The following is a 26119-nucleotide window of genomic DNA, read 5'->3' on the forward strand; positions in this document are numbered from 1 at the left end:
CCTCCTCTGCACTGAGCTTTCCTTAGCATGTTCCAAAAGCATACACTTGCATTGCTTAATTATTATTAATAGAAGTATTATGCAGAGGTCACATGCTTCATAGGATATTTTAGGATCTGTGACTCACTGAACCATAATTTCCTGTTCACAGGTTACCTGAAGAAAATTGTCATTTTGGAGTCCTATTCTTGGCTGGAAGATGTGGGAAAAATGGTAAATATTGTGAAAAATATTGGATCTTACATATCTGTGAGCTGTCCCAGCCTTCCTGCAGCTACAATTGCTTCTGCCTGCACATAAGACAATTAATTTACAGGCATATGGAACAGATTCTCTGCATTTCAGGATACTTCTGTAAGGAAATTGGAAAGGTTCCTGAGACAGTTGAGGAGGCTCGGCACTTGGGCTCTGGCGGGGCATTGAGAGGCTGGAGAATCTTTCCTATGAAGAGAGACTGAGGGAGTTGGGGTTGTTCAGCCTGGAGAAAAGAAGGCTTGGAGGGAGGGACTTTATTGTAGCCTTTCAGTACCTAAAGGGGGCTAGAAGAGAGTTGGAGAGGGACTTTTAACAAGGGCAGGTAGTGTTATGACATGGGGGGGTGGCTTCAAACTGAAAGAGGGTACATTTATTGGACATAAAGACTTTTTTTTTTTATGAGGGGAGTGAGGCACAAGAACAGATTGCCCAGAGAAGCTTCTAGAGAACACATCCCTAGGAGTGTTAAAGGCCAAGCTGGGTGGAGCTTTGAGCAACTTGGGCTAGTGGAAGTTGTCCATGCCCATGGCAGGTAGGTTGGAACAAGGTGACCTTTAAGGTTCCTTCCAACCCAAACCATTCTATGATTCTTCTAGGTGGATGTGAATCCACTGTAGCATTTATGCTGTTAGGTAAGCTTTTTATAAATTGGAACTCTAAAGGTTGCTATGAGGAAGCAAGTTTATATATATTGAAACCAGGTATCAATTTGGAAAGCAGTATAGCATGTAAGACCTCAGTCCAGTTTTTGTGCATTCATTCTTGATGATGGGACTGTTTGCTATGTGAGAGTTGTTTCATCAAATCCTTCCTGCCAAAGCACAAGCCTCACCTATTTCCTATTGTGATGAAAATGGTGTCAATCCCCTGTGAACAGAAGAGATCCCTCATTGCCTTAATTCAACTGCAGAATTCTCAAACAGCAGCAAGCTTCCAGCATATGCAGCTGCTGCTGCTGCTACAGTCTGTCACCAGCTTAGTTAATCATCCATTATTTATTTCCAAACTATGTATGTAAAGCTCTGCAGCATAGCTTTTTATGTCCATATACAGGGGAGAGAAGAGAAAGAACTTCTGAAAGGCCAGGAGAACAAAGAGAAGCCTCTGAAATCCTTTGTTGGGGAAATTTTCTTATGTAGTTGTATCCAAGGAATAGAAGAAAGGGAAATAAAATCACATTTAATAACACCTTGGTACAAATATCTGTGATCTCTCTATATCATCTGTTGCAGTCAAAAATTCTTTTTTAAAGATGAGATCCTTTGTTTACAAGTGTCCATCAAATGCAACACACTTAGAGAGTATTGTGCATGTCTTCTTCTACAGTCTGCATTCTGTGTTGGGTCAGTTCATCCTGCAGGCTGTTTGATGCCTGCTGACTGCCTGGTTGAGAATGGTTAATCAGGACTACAATGAATCTCCCAGGAATAGTACACAATCAGGAAGAACAGCCCACAGAAAATGTTTGCAGGCAAATAAGAGAGTCTCCATGACAAGCCGTTGCACGTGTGTGTATATGAGTAGCATCTTTGTCACAAAAAATGCTTGCTGACAATACTAAGAGGTGGATGGTGAAACAGAGCAGCTGTTCAGAATTAAAACAACTGTTCCAAGTTCTGGTTTTAGCATTCTGGATTATTTCCTTCTTTTTCATAAATGCGGTAACAAATTGCTTACTAAGAAGTTTGCCCATGAACCCAAGACAGGTCAAATCACAACAATTTAACATCATTCCCAGTGTTTCTTTTGCACTTTAATTAAAAGTGAGTACTCTGATTTGTAGAACAATCATACTGGAAGGAAATGATGCAAAAAAAAAAAGTTGGAAAAACACTTTTAACCTCTTAAAATCAGCTGTTGACATCCCATCTACAGGCTACAGCTATAATCTCTCAAGCAAACTCCAGTGTCCTGGGTAGCTCTTGCACTTTATACTCAGGCTGGACAAAAAAACCAGCAGAAAGGTTGATTCCTCTGTGTGTGTGAAAAAGAGTAGCTCTGGAAAAAATCACATCCAGATCTTGCTTATCAGACGGATATTGAGAATCACAAAACAGGCACTCCCATATCTTTCAGCCCTCATTCTTCCTCTGTCTTATCTTCCAGCATCCAAAGCTGTCCTGATTCTGGAGGCCCATCTACTGTGGGGCAAAGGGGTGTGATGTGAGGTTTTTGAGTTAGCAGTGACCTAGATCTGACTTGAGAACAATGCTTTTTCTGAGACCCTAAGGAAGCAGACCCTCATTCCACTGTCAGTTGCTACGGCCCCAGGAAGACTTACAGAACTGCCTAATGCTACAGCACAGCATTACGGGCTCAAGTTACTGCACATCAGCTGTTCCACCAGCCTGGCAGGATGCCTGTTCCAACCCTCCATGGAGGTGAAGGCACTCATTCCCGTAATGCTGAAAGACTGCATATTGAGCAGCATCAGTGGGGAATAAGAGACTTCATAGAAGCAGTTACTGCAGCTCTGTTTGTGTCTGGCATCCTCCTATTGCCCAGGTAAATGGCACATAGTTCAATGTTAGTAAAGATCACTTAACTCCAAGAGTGACCAGGTGACACTTGGTGTTCAGATCTGTACAGCAGTACAAAATAAGTCACTCAGATTTCAGTCTGATGAAGCAGTATGTGAGTGTAACTGGAAACTAAATTACTGAACAACACAAAAAAGAATCCTAAAATGCACTGACTCTCCATGAACTTTGAATTGCTGGTACTCTGAAGAGAAACGCCATCCAATGGTCACCAGTAGTAAAGCATGCTCAGTTTGTGTTTCCACATTAGGACTGTTGCCTGGTCTTTACACCATGCTTACATCTTCAGGATCAAGCAGTGATTGCAACTGCATTCTAAGATAAGTGCATATTTATCATTACTTGCCCATTACCTGAAGAGCTCACACCAGCACCCTTGGGTTCAACTTGCACATACAGCTGTAAATCATAGAGCTGAATTCTTCCATGGTAGCATAAAGGCATACACCAAAAGTGCATCTAACTGCCTCTAAGCTGGAAAAACCCTCTGTCTCTTAGTTTTGTGGCTTAGTCTTTTTTTATGAGATTAAAAATGACACATGGGAGCAAATGGAAATGCTTGTCCTTCTAATTGCTTGCTGTGTGTGAGACACAGCTATTCCCAACTTCAGCTGTACTGCAAGAGGAGAACTCTGAGCAGTAATTTTATAGAGCAAGCAGACCTGCTAGAGAAGTGTCTGCTTTTTTAATATCTGGTCTGGCAGTGTGCGAAGGAGTTAAGATCTCACAACAAACAGATTGTTTGGAAAGTTCCTAGTTTGGCAATTTCTTTGAAAACCAGAGCTTACAAGAATTGTCTTGCATTACCCATCCATTTTCATTGTCTTATGTCATGACACAATCTTCACTAAGGTAATGGTTCAATGCCTACTAACTTTGTCATTCCTGAGGGGTACCAAACCCTGGCCTCTTGGAAGGCTCTTGCTGTGCTAGAAATACTTGATTGGGCTGATGTCAAAGAGAGAATTTGTGCTGTTTTCCTGTCTGGTCTCAAAAGTTCCTGCAAATTGTTGATGGTGTTTAGAATGGCCTCTGAGGAGAAACAGGCTATTTCAGGAAGTGTGGCTGATGATACAGTTAATGGTACTGTCCCCTAAGAGAGCACTTAGCCACTCTGTTGGCAGACCGGCAGGCCCTGCAGCTCAGATAGCTGTGCTGTCCTTGGAAGAGAGGTGAGACAAAGGTGTTTTATGGTCCTGACCTTTAACATGCCTGTGCTGTTACTGAGTTTGAAGGGTAAACTGCAGGGCCTGGGTCAAATTTCAGTGTAAATGCATTTGTACTTGCTTTTCCAGTTGGATGTAGTTATTCTGCTTGCTTTTCTCTCTCTCTCCTAATATGCTGAGTGTGCTGCAATGCACAGCTAAGCAGATGGCTCACTTCATCCTAGAGACAGATCCATTTCTGAGCACGGGGATACTTGTATCTAAAGAAGTGCTCAAATGAAACCATTTGAGTAAAAGCTGCATGGAGATAGTTAAGCTCATTTACCACATATATGGGTGATTTGCTTACAAGAAAAAGGAAGAAAAACTGCAAAAGAGGAGTGCTTCTTGCTGTATCTCCAACATTTGTCCTGCAGCATATGGGGTTTTCCTGAGGATGTGCATTCCCAGATTTCCTACAAACAAATTTGTGAGGTCTGGTGAGCACAAAGCCTCAGGCAGTGTGGTCACAGACTTACCATCTGTGTGCAATCCCAGTAGCATCAGCACTGCAGTTTATGTGAGGTTTGCATCTTTCAAATTTTGTTACAAAAATGGTTCTGTTCGCCATCCAGACAGCTTTCCAGGCCAGGCCTCGTCTTCCAGGACACTGCAGTGATGGAAGGTGGCCAGCATTGTGTGGTATCAGTATAACGGTGTGTTACTGAGAGCTTAAATCAACTCTGAGTGAGGGAACATCATTGCTTCATCCTGCAAAGAAAAGAGAAATTCTAATGGATCTTGATGTGTGAAAGACTTTCAAACTCATTTAGTTGGTCCATGTAATATTGCCAATGTAAGTTCTCAAGTGTGGACACGTAGAGATTAGTACTATCCCTATTTAATCGAAGCTCACTGAGGAGTTCACTGCAGAAAATTTATTTAGTGGTTCCTGCAACACACTGTCATTGCATTGGTAGGCTGTTTGAAAGGTATTTTTTTCCCCATAAGCTGTCATGCACAGCTTACATTAATGATATTGCCCTGAGGAGAGTCAGATGAGCAATCCTTACGGACCTACTTGTCTGTGCACACCTGTCACAATAATTTCTTAGCCCTGAGCAGGAGGAGTGTCATGGCAGCTCAGGAAATAAAGATTTCCTTGCATTGAGGAGACTGAATAGAATCAAAAGGGACTATTTTCATCCAAAATGAAAATATCGGTACTAATATATATCTTTTTATCATTGACTGTGCCTCTACTTGATTTTCTGATTGCATGTCCTGTCAACTAACCACCCAATGACGGCAGTATCCTCACTTCATTTAATTCTTAACCCACTGGTTTTCAAGTTAGTAGGTTTGTTTATGAGGATCAACCTAGGTTAATCTCTCATTGGGCTGTTGCCTTCCTTCATAAAGTTGTACAATTATTTGACTGTTTTCATCACAGTTCTAGGCTTAAAAATACCAGTACTAAAAAATGCAGGGTAGTTAGAATAATAAGCTATGCTTGACCTTATTAGCAAGAATGCTTATTCTGTGCTGGGAAGCTTTAGGAATTTTGTAAATTGTACTGAATAAATTAGATTAAAGAGGACTATGGAACAGATAAACATGTGCATTTAAAAAATGAAATGTATATAGAAAGAAAAATATGGGATGAATGCAGCTTTCTATGTCTACTTTTATAAATGTTCAAAGACAGAGGAGACATTTGATCTGCCATAAAAGCCAGTATGGATGAGAAAGTAGAAAACCCATGAGCGACACAAAAATTCAGGCTACTGCTTCTGTGTCCTTGATACTCACCTGAGAATCAGTTTGGAGTGATCAATTATTCTGCCCAGAATAGAGTCCAAGGTTTCATCTTGAAGGCTAGTAAGTCATTAGCCATATAATGTTCCTCTCCACTCACCCTTCCTTTTTAGGAAGGAAGAATAACATTGAGTTGAATAGATGGATAATATGGATGGAAAATATTGTCCAGTAATCTTGGAGCTAAAATCTGGAAGATATTGATTTCACCACAGGTCTGATAGTAGATTTACAAAGGCAAGAAAACTCATTTAACCTACCCTTCCTTAAATTCAAATCTTGTTATGACTTGGAATTAAAAAAATAACATAGAGACTTGGTAAGTGTCAGACACTAAACAAGGATTATTTTGGGGCTGTACAACTGTATAAGTCTGCATAACTAGGTAAGGCTTAAGCTGTCCTGTCTCAGTACAAAGCCCCCCAGCTGATTATGTAAGGACATTTCCTGCTGGGCAGAAATGCAATTTCCCACAGATGCAATTTTTTACAGATGCAGCACTCTAATGTGAACAAAACACTTTGCTGCTCCTTTGTTCCATACTGGGGAAGCCCATCCTGGAGAAACAGCCCTATTGATGAAGGGTGATCATTGCCCTGCCTTATATTTTTTTCCCTTGGACAACAGTATACGCTTCATGGCACTGAATCAAGCTGTGAAGGACAGTCATGTGGTGTATGCTGATGGCAAATGTAAATTTTTGACAGATTTGTAGGTCATACAGTTTGTCTGTATTCATCTCCTGATGTTCCTATTACCATTATTTATCACTGCATTACGATAGCTTCTGAGTCCCAGTGCAGCCCCACTGTGCTAAGTACGATAGAAAGACATTTCTGCCTTTGCTGGTTTAGCTTCACTCCAGTAGATCAGCTATATTAATGTATCTCCTGCCTTGCTACTCTAATTTTCTCCTGTTCAACAAAAGGAATGTTTAAAACACTGGGGAGAAGAGACTGGAGGAAAGATAATTTGATTTTTAATCCATGAGCATCCTTGGTCTAATCTCTATTGCACCAATAGAAAAACATGACTAGTTCTTTGCTGGATATGCAAATATCCCAGCAAATACCATGTTCTGTAAGTTGCCACATACCTGCTGACTTCAGTATGATCTGCAAAGTAGAGAGGTGTTATGGCTCTTTCCATTATACAGACAAGGCTCTGGTATCAGTCTGGGTTCATCACTTGTTTGCAGCAGATGCTGAATCTCTGTGATGTGAGCTTAATTAATTTAACCTACTCTCTCCTACCAAAGCCTGGTGTAAAGTATTTACAGCTGGCTCACTCTTGGCTGATGTGGTTGAGAGAATATCCAAGATGGAGGATTTTCACATGTGCAAAAATGTCCTGGACTGTGCTCTCCTTCTAAGCTACTTGGTACCAGCTTTGCACATCCTGAGCTCAGGGTCTCAAGTACAGGCTCTGGACATTTCTGTGAAGTGGCATAGCAGCTCTGATCTCAGTCTCTGATGATGCACAGTGCAGCACCAGCATAATGGGCTGATACTCTTCTGATACCCAAGGGATGTACCTTGCTTCTTTGGGACCCTACTGATGCAAAGTATAAGATAACCTGTATTTGGGTAGAGAAATCTGTAATTTTTAAATGTGGCCTGTGATAGAAATTGTTAATCCTGCAGAAGAAGGGATAGATTCTTCTAAGAGTGGGATTTCTCTATAAATTGTAGATATCAGAGCCCATGTTGATCACCAATTCACTAGTAATTTCCTACTCCATAGAGGACCTTGCACCTTAGAGGCTATAGGGCGACAAAGTGAAGGCTGTAATGATGCTCTCTGCAGACACTTCGGAAGGCAAGGGAAAAAGAACACACACCTTCCCAGCCACATTTGCGGTGACCAAGGAAATCCCCTCTCTGGAAATACCTTGATCAGACTAAGCAGTCAGAAGGCCACGTAGCTGTTGAGATGAAAGACCCCCATAAACTCATGCCACCTCTACCAAACCGGGTATGTCGCCTTTCCTCTCTCTAAAACAGTGTCCAATTACCTTTGATATATGCAGTATTATCCAGCAGGGAAGGAACACTTTGTTATAGATCATTTTTCACAGGCCCAGCAAAGAGGTCACATTGCCCACCTTAGACATGAGTGTAAAATTCCCGCTCGCTCCGGACCCAGGGATGAGCAGCCCTGGCTGTGCAGCCATAACCTGGACTCAACACTTGGGCCACTTGCCTGCATTCAGCTTTGGATAGTGTGGAGGCACTAGAAGAAGAACAATGCAGCCAGGATGTAAATAATATGTTTTTTTCAGTACCTGTTGAGGTGGGGACACATAAAATTTCTCTGAAGGAAGCAAAGGTATTAGAGTTAACAGGCAACCAACACCAGTAAAAAGATAGCAGGGAAAAAGAACTCCAATTAAGGACCTGCCCAGCCCATTGGGTACCTGAGACAAGTGATGAAGTGTGCACACTAAGACTTAATGGTGGGTGAGGATATCTGTTTTAGAGAGTTGGAAGGTGCAGAGAAAAAGCATTTGTGCCTCAATGGACAGAGCAGAAATGAAAATTCTTCACTGAAGTGAAACAAACCCCTTTTAGCATCATGAGGCCTGCAGTTGTTGAAGCAGAGATATTGCTAGACAGTTTCATAATGTTCTGCCACCATTGCTGCTTGATGGATTTTATAGCTCTGTCCAATCTTGAAATATAGAAATTAAGTGTTTCTTTTCACTTCCTGATCTGGTCAGTCTGTCCATGTTTTGCACCCTCCCACTGGGAAGCACAGGGCTCACTGCCAAACTGAAGCCCTCTGTTTTTCAATAGAAAATACAGTAAATCAGGAAAATAAATCTTGATTTCTTCATCAGACTAGAGAGACTCTATTTTATTAAACAACTCTTTCAGATCAGGCAAGTGCCCGACTTAAAGGCATAAAAATCAAGGATTTTGCAATTTGGCCATATTTGGGGTTACAATGCACAGTAAAATGACGGCATTCAAAGCTTACTGAGAGGTATCTACCAAATGCTAAGGCTGTGGTGCAATCCAGATATTGGAAATATTAGATTGCTAGACATGTGCAATAAACAGGGTGTATGGTGAGAAGATTGTTTTGCTCTTTTCCCTTTCCCTGTCCTGGGCAAGCCTTCATTGTCAGCAGACACTGTTTGCTTGGTGGCAGTGAGTGGGCCACGGCTGTACTCCAGGGCCCCGCTATGCCCTTTGGAAACTGGGGGGAAATAAATCATTGATTCAATAACCGGTCAACAGCTAACATCCAGCTAACAAATGGACACAAGTAGAGCTGTATGGGATGGAGGCCATGCTCCAGAATTGCCTGACAGCTTCATCTGCCTCTTGCTGGATATTGGCCCGCTTGTGACCTGTGAAGCTCTGGGGACATGGGGCAGTTTCTGCTTCTCCCACCAGTCCCCTCAGGGTGATCCAACACCTGTAGATTGTACTTGCTGCATCCTTCTTTGTCATGGGCTTTTGCGTTGACAAAGCCAATGCAGCAGCAGAGATGCTAAGGTCAGAGATGTCTGCAGAGACACAAAAGTCAGCATCTGCAGTTGCTGGTTTTAATACATGATCATATGCAAGATGACATTGTTTGTGCTCCTTTGCTTGGAAGCTCATTTCCCCTCCTGCCTGCAGTTGTTAGCAGCCATGTGGCATCCTGACTTTTCATCTTTATTAACTTCTTGACAGATAGCCTTTTGGAGCTTACTGGGAGATTAATTGTTTTCAGGAAGCTTTTAGACTGTTAGCAAGGTTTCATCTTTTCTTTCCCCATTCTTTCAAACAGGAGACTCTAATAAAGCACTATGAGATGTATTTAAATGCTCTGAGGATGCCAGGAACATAACTTCTAGTGTCCCCCAGTTCCTCTGCTCTTTGCAGCCCAGAGCTGAGAGAACAAGGGATTGGGCGGGGGGGGAGGACACAGTTTTGAGAAGGGCACTGGCTGCAGCCATCTTTGCAGCCACTTTAGTTAGATTTTCCCAGTGGCATTTTTCCAGGGAAAAAAAAAAAAAAAAGAGCTTACAAGCCTGGCTATTTTTTTTTATAGTCAATGCATATGATTAGCAGTATTTATAAAAACTGTGCAGAAAACAGCATCTCAGGAAAAGGAAAAGAACATGCAGATGCACTGAGCAAAAGGAGAAATTAGCAGACTTTGAAGTCAGCAAAAGTGCCTGATTAAGGATTTAAAAATCAGAATTTTGCAATTTGGCTGTGCTGTGGGTTTCTAAAGCATAATTCAGTGATGGCTTTTGAGGCCTATGGAAGCTATTTTGTAAATGACTGCATGTGTAATGCCATCTGAAGATACCAGCAACGTAAGTGTTTTCAGGGTGGAAAGAGAGAAACTTCACAAGCAAAAATGTTTAAACAGAATATGGGTGATGAACTCATGACAGCCCCCTCAAATATTTCCTTTCCCTCCTTACACATTTTGTGATTTCAGCATTTTCTTTGCATTGCCCATACATTTCTCTTTCTGGTTTGTTTACATGTCTTTCCCTCAAGCCATGAGATAAGGATTTAAAGGAATATTTTCCCATTCCTATTTATTATAAACCAGTAGCAAATTGCTCATTTCATAAATAATTCAAGTCCAGCAATTTTTCATTAGCATAAGAATTTAAATTTCCCTTGTGCTTCATTGCAGAACTAGATTTAACTGAACATAAAATGGGACTTGGAGATATCTGCTATTAATCTGTGAGTTCAAATGCAGGTGGGCAGAATCTGAGGTGCTGTGATGATATCCTTGTTCAGTAGCCTCTATTGTGTTTTGGTAACCACCCCCAGCTTAATGATAAGGCTTGATAAACAATACTTTTCACCTGATGGCATATAGCTAGCTTATTTGTTCAGTCTCTGCAGACTGTTAGAAATGTGCACAGAGATGGTTTTCCATCCTTTTTTAGATGTAGTCCTCTCAGTTTAGCCGTGCTTATTTGTGACTATAAAGGGACTCCTTCGTAGTCTCCCTGCTGTACCCAAAACGTGGCTTGGAGGACTCAGCACTAACAATCCTGCATCCACTGGAGATAGCAAACATTGTAAATTAGGGACAGTCTTCTCTGTTACACATAGGGGAGCATAGTAGCATGAGATTCCTCATTAGCTCTGACCATAGATATACAGAAAAATAATCCACTGCAGGGAGAGTGACACTAAATGACACCTGAACACCAGGACTTGAAAAGGTGTCAGTTTTTATCCAAGTGTTTTATGCATTTTTAAAGCACACAAATGGAATGAATATATCTAAATATTCATTGCTTAAGGTGCCTTTCTCTGACATCAAAAGCTGTGTGCATAAATTCCTGATTTTATGTGATAGCTGTCATTATCTCTCCATCTGTAATCCACACCTCCTGCTAAGAGGGACAGAACTCCAATGCTCATTAGGACGCTCCCTTTAGAGGAAGCCAGGTGAAAAAGTCCTCGTCTTTTATGCTATAGCAGGAGGTGAAAATGTTACCAGATTAACAATTTTTCCAGCAGTGCTTTGGCTAGTCTCACCATGTAATTGAAAATTCATTGTAAGCAATCAAGCCTCATAATTTTCCACCCAGTAATCTTTACTTTTCAGCCCCTTGCTCATCTGAAGACATACTTGCTAAGGAGAGGTGCAGAGTCAGCAGGAAAAATGGGCAACATGAATAATTAAAATAGAGGTCAAGTTTACATTTGCTACTGAAAAGAAATGGTTTGCACAAAAATAGAATGAAACAGGGCATCAGAGATGCTCCAGAAGGATGGCTGTTATGTCTGGTGGCATTTTTCCCTCCAGGAGGATTGTTCATGACAGCATCATAGAGGTATTTGGTTTAGAATGGCAACCTATCATAGTATGATTTTGAAATGTTCTGGTGTGGATAACACTAGAGAAATGTGTTTGGCAAAGGTAGAAACTGCTAACCAGTAGCAGCTAACTAATGAATGGGGAGCTGCAGTGTGCACACATGAGAATTACCCCATGGAAAAGAACATATTACACAAAATATTATCTCAGTGACAAAGGCAAGGACCCAGGAATAATGAAATTGAAAAAAGAAAAATTAAAGTTAGATTAAATTTTTAATCTATTTTAATCTACTTAATGCTATTAAATGACACCAAGTACTCTGTTTTCATGGCTTTCTCCTGAATTCAGTACTACAGTTGGACAGTGCACTTCTGTTCAGTACTTTTTCTTCCACTGTTCAATCTTTTTTATTTATTTTTACTTACTTTGCCAATTAAACAAATCTTCTTTTGAAAAAAAGATTAGTTTTCTCAGAACACTTACCATCCCACCCTCATATTTTTGCAGATAATATTAAATTTATTTTCATGAACCACTCAGAGCCAAGGGCCCTGTTATCACCTGCCTTGTAGAGATGCAGCTGTGAGGCACTGAGATTACAAAAAAATGATTTTGAATAATAAACTGTGAGAGATTTTAGAGACCTTACCTTCTCAGTGTGCAGAGAATTACAAAACATACAAAGTATGACCAGCATTACTTTATGTGTATTGAGGGTTCAGCACGTCTATATATCTGAGTCTGAAAAAACTTCATTAATCTAATCCATGACTGTACTACAGGCAAGACTAGAGTCCAGTTTTCCAAACCATCATTTTGCTGTCTGACCTTGTCACTTCCTGTAACCTTCGCTTGGTACCTTCACATCTTTCAATACCTGAAACATGTAAAGCAAGTGTTTTGCAGGCACCTCTTCTTGACAGAAAACAATCCAAGAATATTCACAAATAATACAGTGACTTTAACATATTGAATGAGATAGGAATCCTGGGAAGAAAAAAATAAAAGAGTATGTGGTTTTGCAATTACAGTCTGTCTCCTAATGCATTAGTATGAGAGGACTGAATAGAGAGCAAATAAGCAGCACGGTCTCTCTTTTGCTCTAACTTCTGGATTGCTCTCTTACAATAATAATATTCCTTTCCTGTACTTCATACACAGTAAAGTACTTCCTATACTTTTTTCACACAGGCCTCTAATGGAAGGGCAAGAGATTCCATCATCAATTACGATCATGTGCCATCAGCAAGGTGATAACTCCAGGCTCTCTTAGACTCTGCTACTGACAGCAAGGGGATGGCTGATCTTGGCAGCAAAGGCTCAGGCACAGTGAGTCCCTGGAGGTACAGCTAGCATGACATAGGGGTATTGGACACTCTGTACAGCAGATTGGCAGACTGTAGTTGTCAATCTAAATAAGGACCTTATTAATCTTCAGTTTTTTGTATATTCCTCCACCCACTGAGTGTTGGTTTTCACCCTATAAATGACTGATGACTGACGATTTCACTTAAGAGTCAAAATGCCAAGGACCATACCTCAGGACTGGGACCATAATATCTATTATTCCCATATGGCTAACTAAATTAGGGCTACCCCAGCCAGCTCAAGCTGGATAGATGTGATGTTGAGCAGCAACCTGTGACCCACATCTCTTTCACTTTGAAAGTGACCGGCAAATATCAGCGGGCCAAGGTCAGGTGAAAACGACTGCAAAACCCTGGTATCTCCCCTTTTGAGCAAACAGCTCCGAACGAGCATATCAATTTTCGGCACTGGCGCCGTCGTTCTGGTTATGCACCACTCAGGCGAAGCGCAGCTCACTATTACTTGTCGTAGGACGCCGCGCCCGCACAACCCTTCGCTCCAAGGAGGCGTTTCTCTGGCCAGCGACCAAGGGTCGGGACGAGGGGCGTTCTCCGGGCACATGGCAACCGCCTCCCCGCCCGCCCTGCCGGCCCCGCCTCCCCGCCCGCCCTGCCGGCCCCGCCTCCCCGCCCGCCCTGCCGGCCCCGCCTCCCCGCTCCAAGGCCGCTTCCTGCGCGCCGCCCCGCCCTGCCCCGTTCCGGACGTGCTCCGCGCGGCCATGGCGGCTGTTGACATCCGAGGTAGGCCCGGGGCTCGGGCGGCGCTCGGGGCTCGCACCCCGCGGCTTCGGAGCTCTGCTCGGCGGCCGGGGGTCAGCTCCGCCCGCGGGGCAGAGCCCTCCGCGGGGCAGCCGCAGGAGGGAGTCGGTGTGGTGGTGTGACGGTCCCTGGAAGCTGGAACGGCCGGGCAGTGAAGCTGCCCAAAAAGCAGCTTTCTTGGATGCGCGGAAGGCTGCGAGCATGTGCGCAGGCCGCCTGGGGAAAACAAGCTCCCTTGTGGTAGACTCTGCCTTTTCAGGGGGGATAAAGAGGTCCTGCAATGAGATGGCGACGTAAGGGAGCAGCTTAAAAAGAGTTCCCGCTCTGAAGTGTGGGAGAAAGTGGGAAGCCCTGGCGTGTGTGTGGGACTTGCACAGGACCGGAGCAGCGAGTGGGGCTGGTAATCTTAAGAGCACTTCAGGTGGATGTGGTGAGGCAGGCCAGGTGTTAGGAAAGTCTGAAAGAAAGCTGAAGTAACAATAAACATTTGGGTGTGGAGGTGTGGAATCAGGGATATGAATTAAGAGAGATTATGTTTTAAAGAAGTGATATTTGACTGAGGTATTAAAGAGTATTTATGTTGTAAACAAAGTAGAAGTTAAATTGTTGTGAAGAATTTGAGCTTTCATAGAAGTGGGGGTTCAGAGGCCACAGGAAAGGAAGTTATTTTTCTCCATAAGAGTTTCTGGATGGAATAACATCAGAAGCGTGTGTGGTGGAGTCTCAGAGAATGAATGAGAGAAGGTATTTAGGAAAATCTCATGAAGGGTCAGTTTTGATAATGCCCCAGATGTTTTCTCCTTTTTTGTCTTCAAATTCTTAATGGTTATGTGTAGTCCTGTGTGTTTTTCTGACTGCCTTATTTGAGATACAAAGGAACTATGCAGACAATTAATGGAGGAGTGCTGTATTAGGTTATTAGCTGATGTGAGAGCCTTCGGTCTTACTCCAGATAAATTTAGGCTCCCTCAAAGTCTTTTATCTAATATAGTTCAAAATACTAAGTAGATATCTTACAGACACCTCCACCACTCCCTTCTTCCTGGGCTTAACTTCACTCTGAAATTCTCTAACTTCTCTCCCCCAAGCAGCAAAGGTGAACAGGGAATGGGGTTGTGATCAGTTCATACGTGTTGACACTGTCACTCTGTCCTCCTCACCAGGAGAACTCTCGACAGCCTTCACTGCTCCATGGTGGGGTCCCTCCCACAGGAGACAGTCCTCCATTAATTTCTCCAATGCTGTTGTTCCAAAATGGGCTTTTTAACCTGGTAGAAGAAGCACATCTGCACAACAGAGTTGAGGTATCTGATTGACTGCTCTTAAATACTGTACCAGCCTATATGTCTGAGAACAAGGCTTCTTTATAGGTATTACGTTCATATTGATATTCTGAGCAGCAAACAGTACTGTGTCCAGGATGTCCTTTTCAGGTTCCTTTGAGGTGTGGTTCATTGGTAAGCAAATTTGAGCTTTCCATGCCTTTTTCTTTGAGATGCATAGCTATACACAGTGCTCAGAAAAAGTTACTTGAGCATTCAGCTTGCATGGTAAGTCTTGTCCTGACAGTAGAAGAGGACATTGTAGCATATAGAAACTCATGAGTCAGTTTAATATGTCCAATTGGGACAGACCATGAGCTGTAAAAATGGCCATAAAACCCTTTTTCCCATTGCCCCAGCAATCTGTATTGTAACTTTACTAAGCATGGCCTTGCCTCTCTTTATTACTGAATGTGTGGCTCTGCTGTTGATCAGAAGTCTGTTCCATTTTCTGGTTGTACTGGAGCTATGAGGTCTGCCAAGAATGCCTTGATGTTTTCCACCAGTCCCCTCATAGTCAGAAGTAATGTTTACATCTAATTGTCCATTCCTGCCTGCCAAGAGTACATTGATTAAGGCCAAAGGGTGGGAGCCCTTTCAGACCCCCGTGCCCCCTGCCTATTGCTCTCCTTTCACCTTCTTTAGTACCATTCTCTTCTTCGCTGTAAACAGGTATTGAATATAGCCTGCATAACTCCCCCAGTTAGGGTATTGGTCAACATGACAGTTTCCAAAAGCTGAGACATTCCAGTAAAGCAGATTTAAGCCTAGCCACTTTGATTAAGTGATGTGAGTAAGTACTTAAAAAATGAATGGGACTCAGATAGGGGTGAAGCTGATAATAATGTTCCCTGAATTTGGGGAACAGTAAGGTTAGAAATTAAGGTAGAGTGTTGGATGATCAATGGGTCTACCTACGAAAAACTATCCCAGATTTCTCTGCATGACACATCAAAACTAGTGATGAAAAATCCAGAATTTTGCAGCTCTGAAAAATTGTGTAATTTTGCTGTGTATCCCTTTGGGCCTACCATCATGTGGGACTATCATTTAAATTCAAAATAGATATTACTGAAACTACAACAACTGCATTTTCACTAATCCAAGAGTATTAAAATATTTTATCTCCACAAATTTTTGAAATCAGGCCATGTGTGGTCTAAAATACAGGTCATCAAGGAATTTTGTTTAATCCATCTTGGTGTCTGAAATTGGCAGAAGTAATAATGCTGATCAATATTCAGCACTTAAACCAACCTGTTCACAGTTTTTAAGGACCTTCTGTGCAGGATGGTTATCTTGGTTACACAGGCAATCCCTCACTTTTCCAAAATTACCAAGATTTCTGCAGCACCCAGAGCTGGGTCAGGATGGACAAGTGCCCATTGTGTCACAGTGAGCATGGCCTCTGACCTGCCTTGCCCTCTGGGCCAGCTTTGAGGCTACTTTGCCAGGTGAACACGACCTTGCAGCTCTGCAGGGCCTGGCAGCTCGTGGGGCTGCTTGGCCTGGCTTGTGTTGTGCTCAGCATCGGGAGAAACGTGAACAAAGTGCTCCAGCACGGGTCCGCCAGAGGGTCACAAGTCCTGCCAGCAAACCTGCTCCAGCTTGGCCTCCTCTGTCCAAGAGACCAGAGGTCCCGTCAGGAGCCTGCACCAGCGTGGCTTCCCATGAGGTGACATCCTCCCTCGGGCATCCCCTGCTCCAGGGGCTGCAGCTGGATCTCTGCTCCACTGAGGGGGACAGCCACCTTATGGTCTGTGCTTGTCTCTGTAGCACATGGGGGAGCTTCCAGCAGCTTCTCACTGAAGCCACCCCTGTAACTCTCCCTACCAAACCTGGTCAGGCAAACCCAGTACCCTGTCAGGCTACTTTACTGTTCCTCTTGCTTAGTCAGAGCATAGTGCTGGGCTACCTAGCCGATAAGGCCAGGTTCAGCACATTGTGTGAATTACTCTTCTTTTTTGCCATGGATTGCTGGCTTGTCTTCCAAATTGTCTTGAAAATCATGACAGTTGGCAGTATTGTCACAAGCACTTTACTTTTGTATCTGTGATGCAAATTCCACAAGAAATGCTTTGCGCAAGATGTCCTATTTCTGAAAGGAACAGGGAAGCAGGAACGCCATCCTTTCTTATACCCAAAATAAACAGTACACCCTTCAGTATGACAGCTATGCCAGGTTCATGGTTTGTTTTATTCTTCCTCTCCTCTTCCCAAGAATAGTTAAGAGAGCAATCTTGCTAGTTACAAAGGCAATTATAAATACTGGCACTAAGCAGCTGTGGATAATTGAGTGTTAGAATCCAACTTTATATTCCATTTGACAATACATTTATCAGTCTATATACTGCATGATAGCTATGTATGTATATATATAAATATATATATCTCTAAAGCTCACCTGACAATCCTCTGAGAAATACAGGTATTGTTAATCATACAAACAAAGAAAGTTTGTATTTGTAGTGTAATGTGAGAGCTTATTATGAGAAGAATGCAAGTGCTTAAGATTTTAAGATTTTTTGAAAAGCGAGCTCTTTTGGATTTGAATGGCGTTTGGAATAAACGGCATTACCACGACTTGGGTGCTTAATAAGGGATCTTAGTGCTGTGTTCTGAGATTTCCTTTTCTGTAGTGAGGAGAGAGAATAGTATATGTGAAATAACTTGAATGTCTCTAGACTTCTCCATCCCTTTCCCTGCCTTGCATGAAACAGTTTGGCTAAAAATTCTGACATTAGCAAGGAAAAATGATTTACATGTAGCTATTTCTGTTGCATTTTGCCTGGTTTGCTAAGCACATAGTGTTGCTTTATAACGCTTCCTCGGAGAAGCTGCTAGTAGTGTGTGAGCTGACATTTTTGAAAGTGATCTGATGATCCTTAAGCATGCTGAATTGTCACAGAAGTAAAATAAAATATTCTCATTGGAATGATAACTGGGAGTTCAGGGTATGCATATAATGCGTGAACTTTAGGGAGTGATTCCTGTGAGGAGGGAATTTGAGATCTTCAGTCAGTCTTCAATAATTTCTCATCACTTAGGGGTTTTTTAAATCTAAACAATGCATGTCTCTTCCTACTTTCTTGTGTCTAGGAAATTCCTGTTTACTGCTGCTGTGATTTAATATCAGTAATTTCAGAGTTTTTTTCCAAGGTTCCTCCTGCATCTCCAGTGTTAGCAAATGTGTTGCCTGTGGAACTGGTTGTTGACACTGGTTTCTTTGGTGTGCCTGAAGAACATTTTGCTGCAGCGTGATAACAAAATGCAGGGACTTTAATTCATATTTCCCTAAATCTGTAAGAATTTAATTGCCTATTATGCCTTGTAGCTTATAAAGTATGTTCATTTTAAAAGCTTGCTTTTTTATATAATTGTTAGTGTTCAGTAGTTTGATACTTGTAATATCCACTGAGTTATGGAACGAGGAATTTGCTGTAGGCAATTTGGCAGATTAATTTTATAGTCGGGACTAGAATCTCTCTTGTTCAAGGTTACTGGGAAGCATCTGCCCAAAAATAGCATCTTTGTGTTTGCTGTTGTTTTTTGGGTTGTGTTGGGGTTTTTTTTGTTTTGTTTGTTTTTTGTATACTGCTAAGAAACCTGCAAAAGATTAAAGGTTATCAATTATTATTTGAACTCTATGAAATTCTTCTTTCTTCTTAACTGATGTGTTTGTGTTCCATCTCCTTTCTCTGCTGTAATTGTTAACTGCTGTCAATTTACTCTTGGATGTATTTGTAGTGGTTTTGACTGCTTTGATACTGAATGTAGATTTATTTTCCCAGATAATCTGTTGGGGATTTCCTGGGTTGACAGCTCCTGGATTCCAATATTAAACAATGGGAGTGTGTTGGACTATTTCTCAGAGCGAAGTAACCCTTTCTATGACCGAACATGTAACAATGAAGTCGTCAAAATGCAGAGGATGACCCTGGACCATTTGAAGTAAGTTGTAATTTGCATCTGGTTGATGTGCAGTATCCCTTGTCCCTCTATTCAGAGGCTTTGGTGACTGAATGGAAGCATGCTGGAAAGCTCATTCTGTTCTATTTTTAGTCCCACCACTTTCCAGCAAGGCCAGCTTTTTCTGTATTTGGATGTTTTCTACTACTTCTTCTGCCGTCTCAAGGAGGTGTTAAGCTTGAAGGATTCTGTGTATCTTTTGAGATTCCAGTAAACCCTTTAGATATTTCTCTGACATAGAAAAGCTGTCTTCTCTCATTCTCCCTCCTCAACAGCACCTGAGTAGTGTAATGTAGTTAAATGTTTTTTCTGCAGTGAATAGAGTTTATGTTAGGGGATACTTTGAGTTCATAAATAGTTTATGTTTCCATGTACTGCTGGCTGTGTGCCATAATTAGTACATAATTCCTCCAAAGAGCTGGCTTTTTAGTGTGGATAATAAGAGCAGTGAGTGTTGTAAATAAACTGATCGCATATGGTTGTGTATTGAGATTGCATGTGCAAGTTAACTTTCTTTTCAGTTCCCCATCTGCTATGCTGAGCACAAGCAAGTTGTTTGAGAACTATTTAAAGACTCCACAATATGATGGGGAGTTTGCAATCAGAGCTAGAAGTCCGTTGGTAAAGTCACTTGTGCTCAGTGTGATTGCAGAGAGGCCTTTACATCAGACACACAGATGGTCACATCACACACCAGTTCTTTGTTGCTGTATTTAAATGACATTTCCATGATGATAGGTTGTTAACTTTCTTGCTATTTATCTGTTGCTGATATATTCTACTTGTGTTGTGTCTCAGTATAATTCTGTTTGTCTGTGCACCTAGGGTTTGATAGCTCAGGAAAATCCTTTGCCTTTATTTACTGCACATTATAAAGAGCTTTCAAAGCATCAGAACTTTGTTGGTTTATTGCCTGGCCCTTTAGTCACTCTTCATGTCCTACAGATTTTACTTGGAGGAAAATGCTTACTCTGGTTGTTTCTTTCTCAGCCAGATGGTTGGAGTGGAGTACATCCTTCTCCATGCTCAAGAGCCCATTCTCTTCATTATCCGAAAGCAGCAAAGGCAATCTCCAACACAAGGTACCGTCGCTCACTTCTTGCCCCTGTTGAGAAGCCACATCAGTCCGTTGTTTTTATCAGTTCCTAAATTGTGTCTAAGCATTTCTGCTTCCTCTTTTCTCTCTTAATCGCCAGTCTAACTGGGAGGGTATGAGGCTTTGTGGTGGGGAGATCCTTTCTGCAGCAGCTCCCTACAGTGTGCCAGCAGCAGGGAGTGCCATCTTGTGGGGAAATGAGAACAGCGAATGAGTGCTGCCCTGTGCTACATTTTCCTATGGGAAATTGCTAATAGCATTCATTCCATTTATCTTATTTATTATGTTAGGCCATGCAAGAGTGTCCATATCTTCTTGTGATGGAGTCTTGTGGTAACAGCACCATTCTTTCCTACAGTGTTATTTTCCAGTTTTTAAATCAAACACCTTTGCTTTTTTTCCCCATCTGCAAGCAACTGGCTTTGTTATTCCTTTTTAACATTGAGTGAGTTTGTGTATGTGTGATTAATCAAACATGTAGCCACATTTAATAGTTATTGAATTATCTTATCTGTTTACTACATCTTCATATAACATAATTTAGGTTATTTCAGAGTAAGCTTTGTAGGAAAGAAAGGCAGGGTTAGTGCTAATTATTTCTTCTTTTTGTTAGGGGTTTAGGCTACATTTTGGTCTTTACAGGGCTTTGCCTTATCTTGTAATGTTTTTTATTTGCTTATATCAGATAATAGTCTATTTACATTGCAGTTCCACATTGAGAAAACATGTATGATTGATTCTTTAGCATGCTTTATTAGAGATTTTCAACATAGCTTCTAAAAGTGAGTATAGAATTATTATACAGCCCTTAATTTCTGGCTTTGACACCTTTCAGATTGAGACTGGAGTTGGAGCTACCCACAGTATGTGTGTTTAGACTTATGCTGTAAGGCAGATGTATGTTTGGTGGAACTTAACTGTTTCCCCACTGTAACTGTAAAGTTTGTGCTGGGTACCTTAATTAAGTTGCATAGTTCCCTAGCTGAGATGTTACCATGTGTTTTATTTCATCAGGGTACAAAAATGAGACATGGGAATGGGGATGTTAAACTGAGAATTATAGAGTTCATAGCTAGTGTAGAATACTCAAATACAACTGATGCAGGCTTATCTCATGACTTCTGTGTGTTTTTAAAACAGAAGTATTTATATTTGAAATTCTTAAAGATTTTTGAAGTGATATTAGAAAAATCTTTAGATCAATGATTAGAGAGAGTTGCCTGTCTAGGAGAGTAGGCCCTGGTACAGAGCTGTGAGACAATAAAACTGCAGTTCTGTGTCTTGCTCCATTTGTAAAGAAGTGCTAAGCATCCTTCTTTTTTCAAGGAGAAGTGGGTACTGGCTGTAATATGCACCCAGCTGTCTGGGACTGCTAATTTAAGTAGGTGTCTATGCTTCATAAAATGCAGGTACTGGATGAATTGTTAGTAGAGATGGAGGAACTGGAACACATGTGCACAGGTAATGTCCTTAGGATTGTGAAGCTGGGAGCATTGCTATGGTTTCTCAATTGAACAATGTTTGGCAGAGTTACAGAGGCAACTGTAATGTTCCTCTGCACTGCAGCTCTAATGAACAAGAATTTTTGATTGGTCAGTAGAAGTTCCAAATCTGATTTAGCAAATGCCTTTGGAAGGTAGTCTTTTTTGGCAAAATGTTACTAATTTAGAAAAGCATGCTCTGTGTGTGCTTCACTCCATTGGGTCTGGGAAATCCAGCTGAGAGGATTGTAGAAGTTAGAGAAAACTGAGTCCAGAACAATGATGTCTTACATTGTAGTGGGCTTCTATTGGTAGCCAAGGCTAGTGGAATTACTTCCAGAGCAGTTCACTTGACTAGTAGTAGCTCTAGTGTACTCTGAAAACCCCAGTTCTGTGAAGCAAATCATTTGCTTGCAATAGGACAGGACTTCACAGCACATGCTTTTCTATCTGTAAAGCAGACATTGGTTTTTTCTCTCCTTATCAGTCTATGTCTATAGTACAAATAAAGCACCTTGAAGGAAAAGATTAACAGGAGAAAATTTTGTGTTAAGAGAAATACTGCAATTTCTCAGTCACTGCTATGACTGAAATTCAGCAACAAATACACAGTCTTCAGCCAGAGCTTGAAATTGATTACACATTTTTCTTCTCTTCCTTCCCACAGTTATGCCATTGGCTGACTACTACATTATTGCTGGAGTGATTTATCAAGCACCTGACTTGGGATCTGTCATTAACTCCAGAGTTGTAAGTGTTCTGTGCATTTGATGCATACTGGTTTATATCTGTTTTTATTTTTGGTTGTCCCCCAGGCTGTTTAAATATCTCGTTCACTATTCTGAGGAAAGATCTTGTGTAGTAAGGGTGTAAAACAAACCCCACTGATTAATATTGTGTGCATCCCACATGAAAATGCAAGTTCTTGTGAGAGTGCAGTATTGCCCAGAAGCTAGGATACATTAAGGATGAGAGATCAGAATAAGCAAAGCTACACAATTGGCAGAACAACGTGAATTTTGAATAATCAAAATTTTAAAATTATTTGACATATGTATGAAGTAGTAATTAAATACATAATCAGTGAAGCTTGCTTTGGAATGTTAATGTTAAGCTAATATTAAATTTATTTTTAAATGAGGCTTGTGTTTTTAATTGATGTGGTATTTCTTCTTAAATTAAATACTCAAGTTTATTTTGATTCCTTCTGTTCTTGTAAATTATTGGTTTTTGGCAAGTTTTTCTCCGTCAGTTTATAAAAGCACTCCAGAAGAGCCTTGTGAGAACCTGTTAAAGAAATTACATTCTGAGTCCAAATCTAGATATTCCAAGTTCCCTTCTCAGAACAAAAGTGAATACAGAGTGTTAATTTTAAAATACCTATCTTCAAAAATTTACATTGTGTTTTCTCCCTGAGTTGTGAACTCAATGCCTTACATTCTTGTCCTGAAAGCTCACTGCAGTGCATGGAATTCAGTCTGCTTTTGAAGAAGCTATGTCCTACTGTCGCTATCACCCATCCAAGGGCTACTGGTGGCATTTCAAAGACGAGGAAGAACGAGGTATGATTGCTCTTTCTCCTGCATACTTTGGGAGAGGAAAGGAATGTAGGGGAAAGCTTGAGGCAATGCACAGTGATAGTGGACAAGTGAGATGAAGTTTCTGAAGGGTAAGTTAGGGCTCTCTGCCAGGTAAAAGGAATTTTGCCCTTCTGTGCTGGTGGGAATGAACATCGAGGCCTAGGTGGGAGATGACAATAATGAACTGTGTGTCAACAAATTGGGCAACTCTTGAACCCACTGGGGACCAAAACACATTTTCAGAAGCAAATCAGTTTGTCAGGAGGTAAGAATCATCCTTAATCTGTCTTCCACCAACAAAAACAACCTATGTCAGTAAGAAAATGGAGGAAAAGTTCAGAGGAGAGACAAATACCAACTTGTCATACAACAAAGAGCTGCTAAGAGAAAATAAATTTTAATATATCTTTCTCTGATATTTCTGTGACTTGCAGAGAAAACTAAACCAAAAGCCAAGAAGAAAGAAGAACCAAGCTCTATTTTCCAAAGACAACGAGTAGATGCTTTGCTCTTAGATTTAAGACAAAAGTTTCCACCCAGATTTGTCCAGGTATGACACTCAAAAGCCACAGTTTTACTGTAACTTAGAACTTAAAAGACAGTCACATAGGTATTTAAACAGGGGAAACTGAATGGGAATTTTGTGTATTTCTGCAATAGTAACATGGATTAGATCATAAACTTGACATGGAAGGCTCATAATAGTGTGTAGGATCTCCATTTGTAATCACTGGAGTCATTAAGGCCTTGGCAAAACCATTGTTCTAGAGACTCACTAGTTAGTATGGAAATTCTTGGCATTCTGTGAAGTTTTTGTGGTTACCTCTGATTGTCTTTGGTAGCCATTTGTTCCACTAAGTCTTCTGCTTGGGAGCAAAGGAAATTAGGTTTACAGCGTCTCACAAAAGTGCTCCTCAGCCACTCCTGGGAAAGACTAGCTAACTGCATATTTTTGTCTTTAATGTTTTTCAGTTGTCAGAGGAAAAACTGGATGTTCTAAAATATTAACTGGATTTTATTTAAAGTGTATTTAGGGACCCATTCGACCCTCACTTCTTGAATATAAGAGTGCGTTGCTTGCATTTAAATCCTAAATTAATGGCAGGAAGTGTTGAGAATTACAACTTTGGTTCCACTGATGTGTTGGTTTTTTTTTCTTCCCTCACAGCAAAAGCCTGGAGAAAAGCCTGTCCCAGGTAAAACTGTAATATTTTCACAAGACTGAAAAAATAGACACTGTATGCAGTATCTTATCCTTCAGTTGCCATGTAAGCTCTTGCTGCTACTGCTGTGAGATGGTCTGGAATTCTGGCATTACCAAATTGTGCAAAGTAATGGGTCAGAGTAGAGACTTGAGTTGATCATAGGCAACCTCCAAACAGGAAATGCATGAACTGTATCACTTCAATCTTTTCCACCTTTTAACTGATATAAGTATGAATTTATTCTCTGCTTATCATTCTTACACCTTTGATATTAATGTTGCCTTTGTGGCATTAGCAATATTTTCTAAATACTGTGAACAGTGTTTTAGGAATGAAATTCAGAGGTTTAAATTTCTTTTGCTGTTACGTCTTTAGTGGATCAAATCAAGAAGGAACCAGAACCAGTCCCTGAAGCTGTCAAGACAGAGGAAAAAGAGACTGTAAAGAATGCTCAGAGTGCTGGTGCTAAAGGACCACCTGAAAAACGAATGAGACTCCAGTGAAGGAAGAATCTATTGCACATCTGGATTTGTCAGAACCTAGAAAACATAGGATTCTTGCTCTCTTTTCTTTATATTTAAGCTCTTAGACTGAGACTGATAATTCAGGGACTGAGATCCCTGTAACAGCTTTTTCTGTAGAAACCTCTCATGCAAATGTTAATGTCAGGATGTGAGATGCCTCAAAGGAGGCAGTCATTGTCTTATTTTAAATGCTGACTTCTGAGAATGGTTTTTACATGGACATGTTCAGCAGCCTCCTGAAGACTTTACAAATTCCTGCATCCTTTGTGTCTAGGTTTCCTATGTAAAAAGAAAAAAAACTTTTGTATATAAGAAGGAATTCGAATTCTTGGCAAATAAAATTCCTGGCTGCTGGAAGGCTTTTCTTAAATGCATACCTTTTTAGTAGCAAAATACATCATATATGCTGGCAGCTTTTTTTTTTTTTTTTTTTTTTGCTTGGACATTGGAATGTATTGTCTTCTATTCTGAGGAAGAAAAGTTAGGTTACCCACTACAAATTGCTGTGCCTCTAGTGTGCTTGGGATAAAGATAGAAGATTTGCTGACTGCGCCCTCAAATCCTTGTAGTTAGATGTCAGGAGGGTCTCAGTTTCTAGATATTCTTGGACAAGGATTTTACTTAATGGTTAAGCTGATAGTTTATTATGCAAGTTAGTGTTTTGGGAGAGAGATTTATGGTGCAAAACAGGCTAAGATTTCTTGATGTTGCACACTCAGTGAAGCTATTTATATTTCTAATTTTCCACTGTAACTCAAATATATCAATCATGTCTCTTCCTCTGTGCTCCTGGCACTTCCTTGTTCCTTTATTAGGCATGTGCCTTTCAGACTCGCAGAAATGGGACAGTGGAAGAGAAACATCACTGACATCTACACACTTATTTAAGCATATTGCTTACATAGACCTTTTTTTTTTTCTCAGAAAAATTAGAAATCATCTGTTGAAAAGAAATTACTATTAGTTTGGTTTTGGTTTTTCACTGAAGTAATGGAGTGAACCTTGAAATAGTTTGCTTTCTTTCCACAACTGTCACCTGTTTTCAGTAAGTAAACTGTAGTTAGCAAGAAAAAGGTTTGTACACAGCAACCAAAATGTAGATAGGCAGAAAGACTAAAGTACGCTTAGATAGCTGTGTCAAATTTATCTTCAGGTTACAAGACACTCTTTTTCAGTAGCTTAGCTCTCCAGTCAGATCTGTTTGTTACTGAATGATAGAAAGATCCATGTCAGTTTTGTCATATAATCCAAAGCGGAAATGT

The 26119-nt window shown here is 40.9% G+C and overlaps 1 protein-coding gene across 1 annotated transcript; it reads left to right on the forward strand.

The window, feature by feature from the left end:
* Positions 1-13604: 13604 nt before the first annotated feature.
* MED6 (mediator complex subunit 6) lies at positions 13605-25214 on the forward strand. The gene is made up of 8 exons (XM_059474312.1): positions 13605-13662; positions 18794-18953; positions 19962-20053; positions 22216-22298; positions 23002-23110; positions 23563-23678; positions 24297-24324; positions 24709-25214. The coding sequence occupies exons 1-8, from the start codon at positions 13641-13643 to the stop codon at positions 24834-24836; spliced, it is 738 nt and encodes a 245-aa protein (XP_059330295.1). The 5' UTR covers positions 13605-13640; the 3' UTR covers positions 24837-25214.
* The last annotated feature ends 905 nt before the right edge of the window (positions 25215-26119 follow it).

This window comes from Ammospiza nelsoni, chromosome 6 (assembly GCF_027579445.1).
Source record: "Ammospiza nelsoni isolate bAmmNel1 chromosome 6, bAmmNel1.pri, whole genome shotgun sequence".
Classification (NCBI taxonomy): domain Eukaryota; kingdom Metazoa; phylum Chordata; class Aves; order Passeriformes; family Passerellidae; genus Ammospiza; species Ammospiza nelsoni.

Coding starts and splice junctions, on each gene's coding strand:
- MED6 (XM_059474312.1), top strand. CDS start 13,641: ATGGCGGCTGTTGACATCCGAG. Junction 23,679..24,296: donor TTCCACCCAGATTTGTCCAG/GTATGACACTCA, acceptor CTTCCCTCACAG/CAAAAGCCTGGAGAAAAGCC. Junction 24,325..24,708: donor TGGAGAAAAGCCTGTCCCAG/GTAAAACTGTAA, acceptor TTACGTCTTTAG/TGGATCAAATCAAGAAGGAA.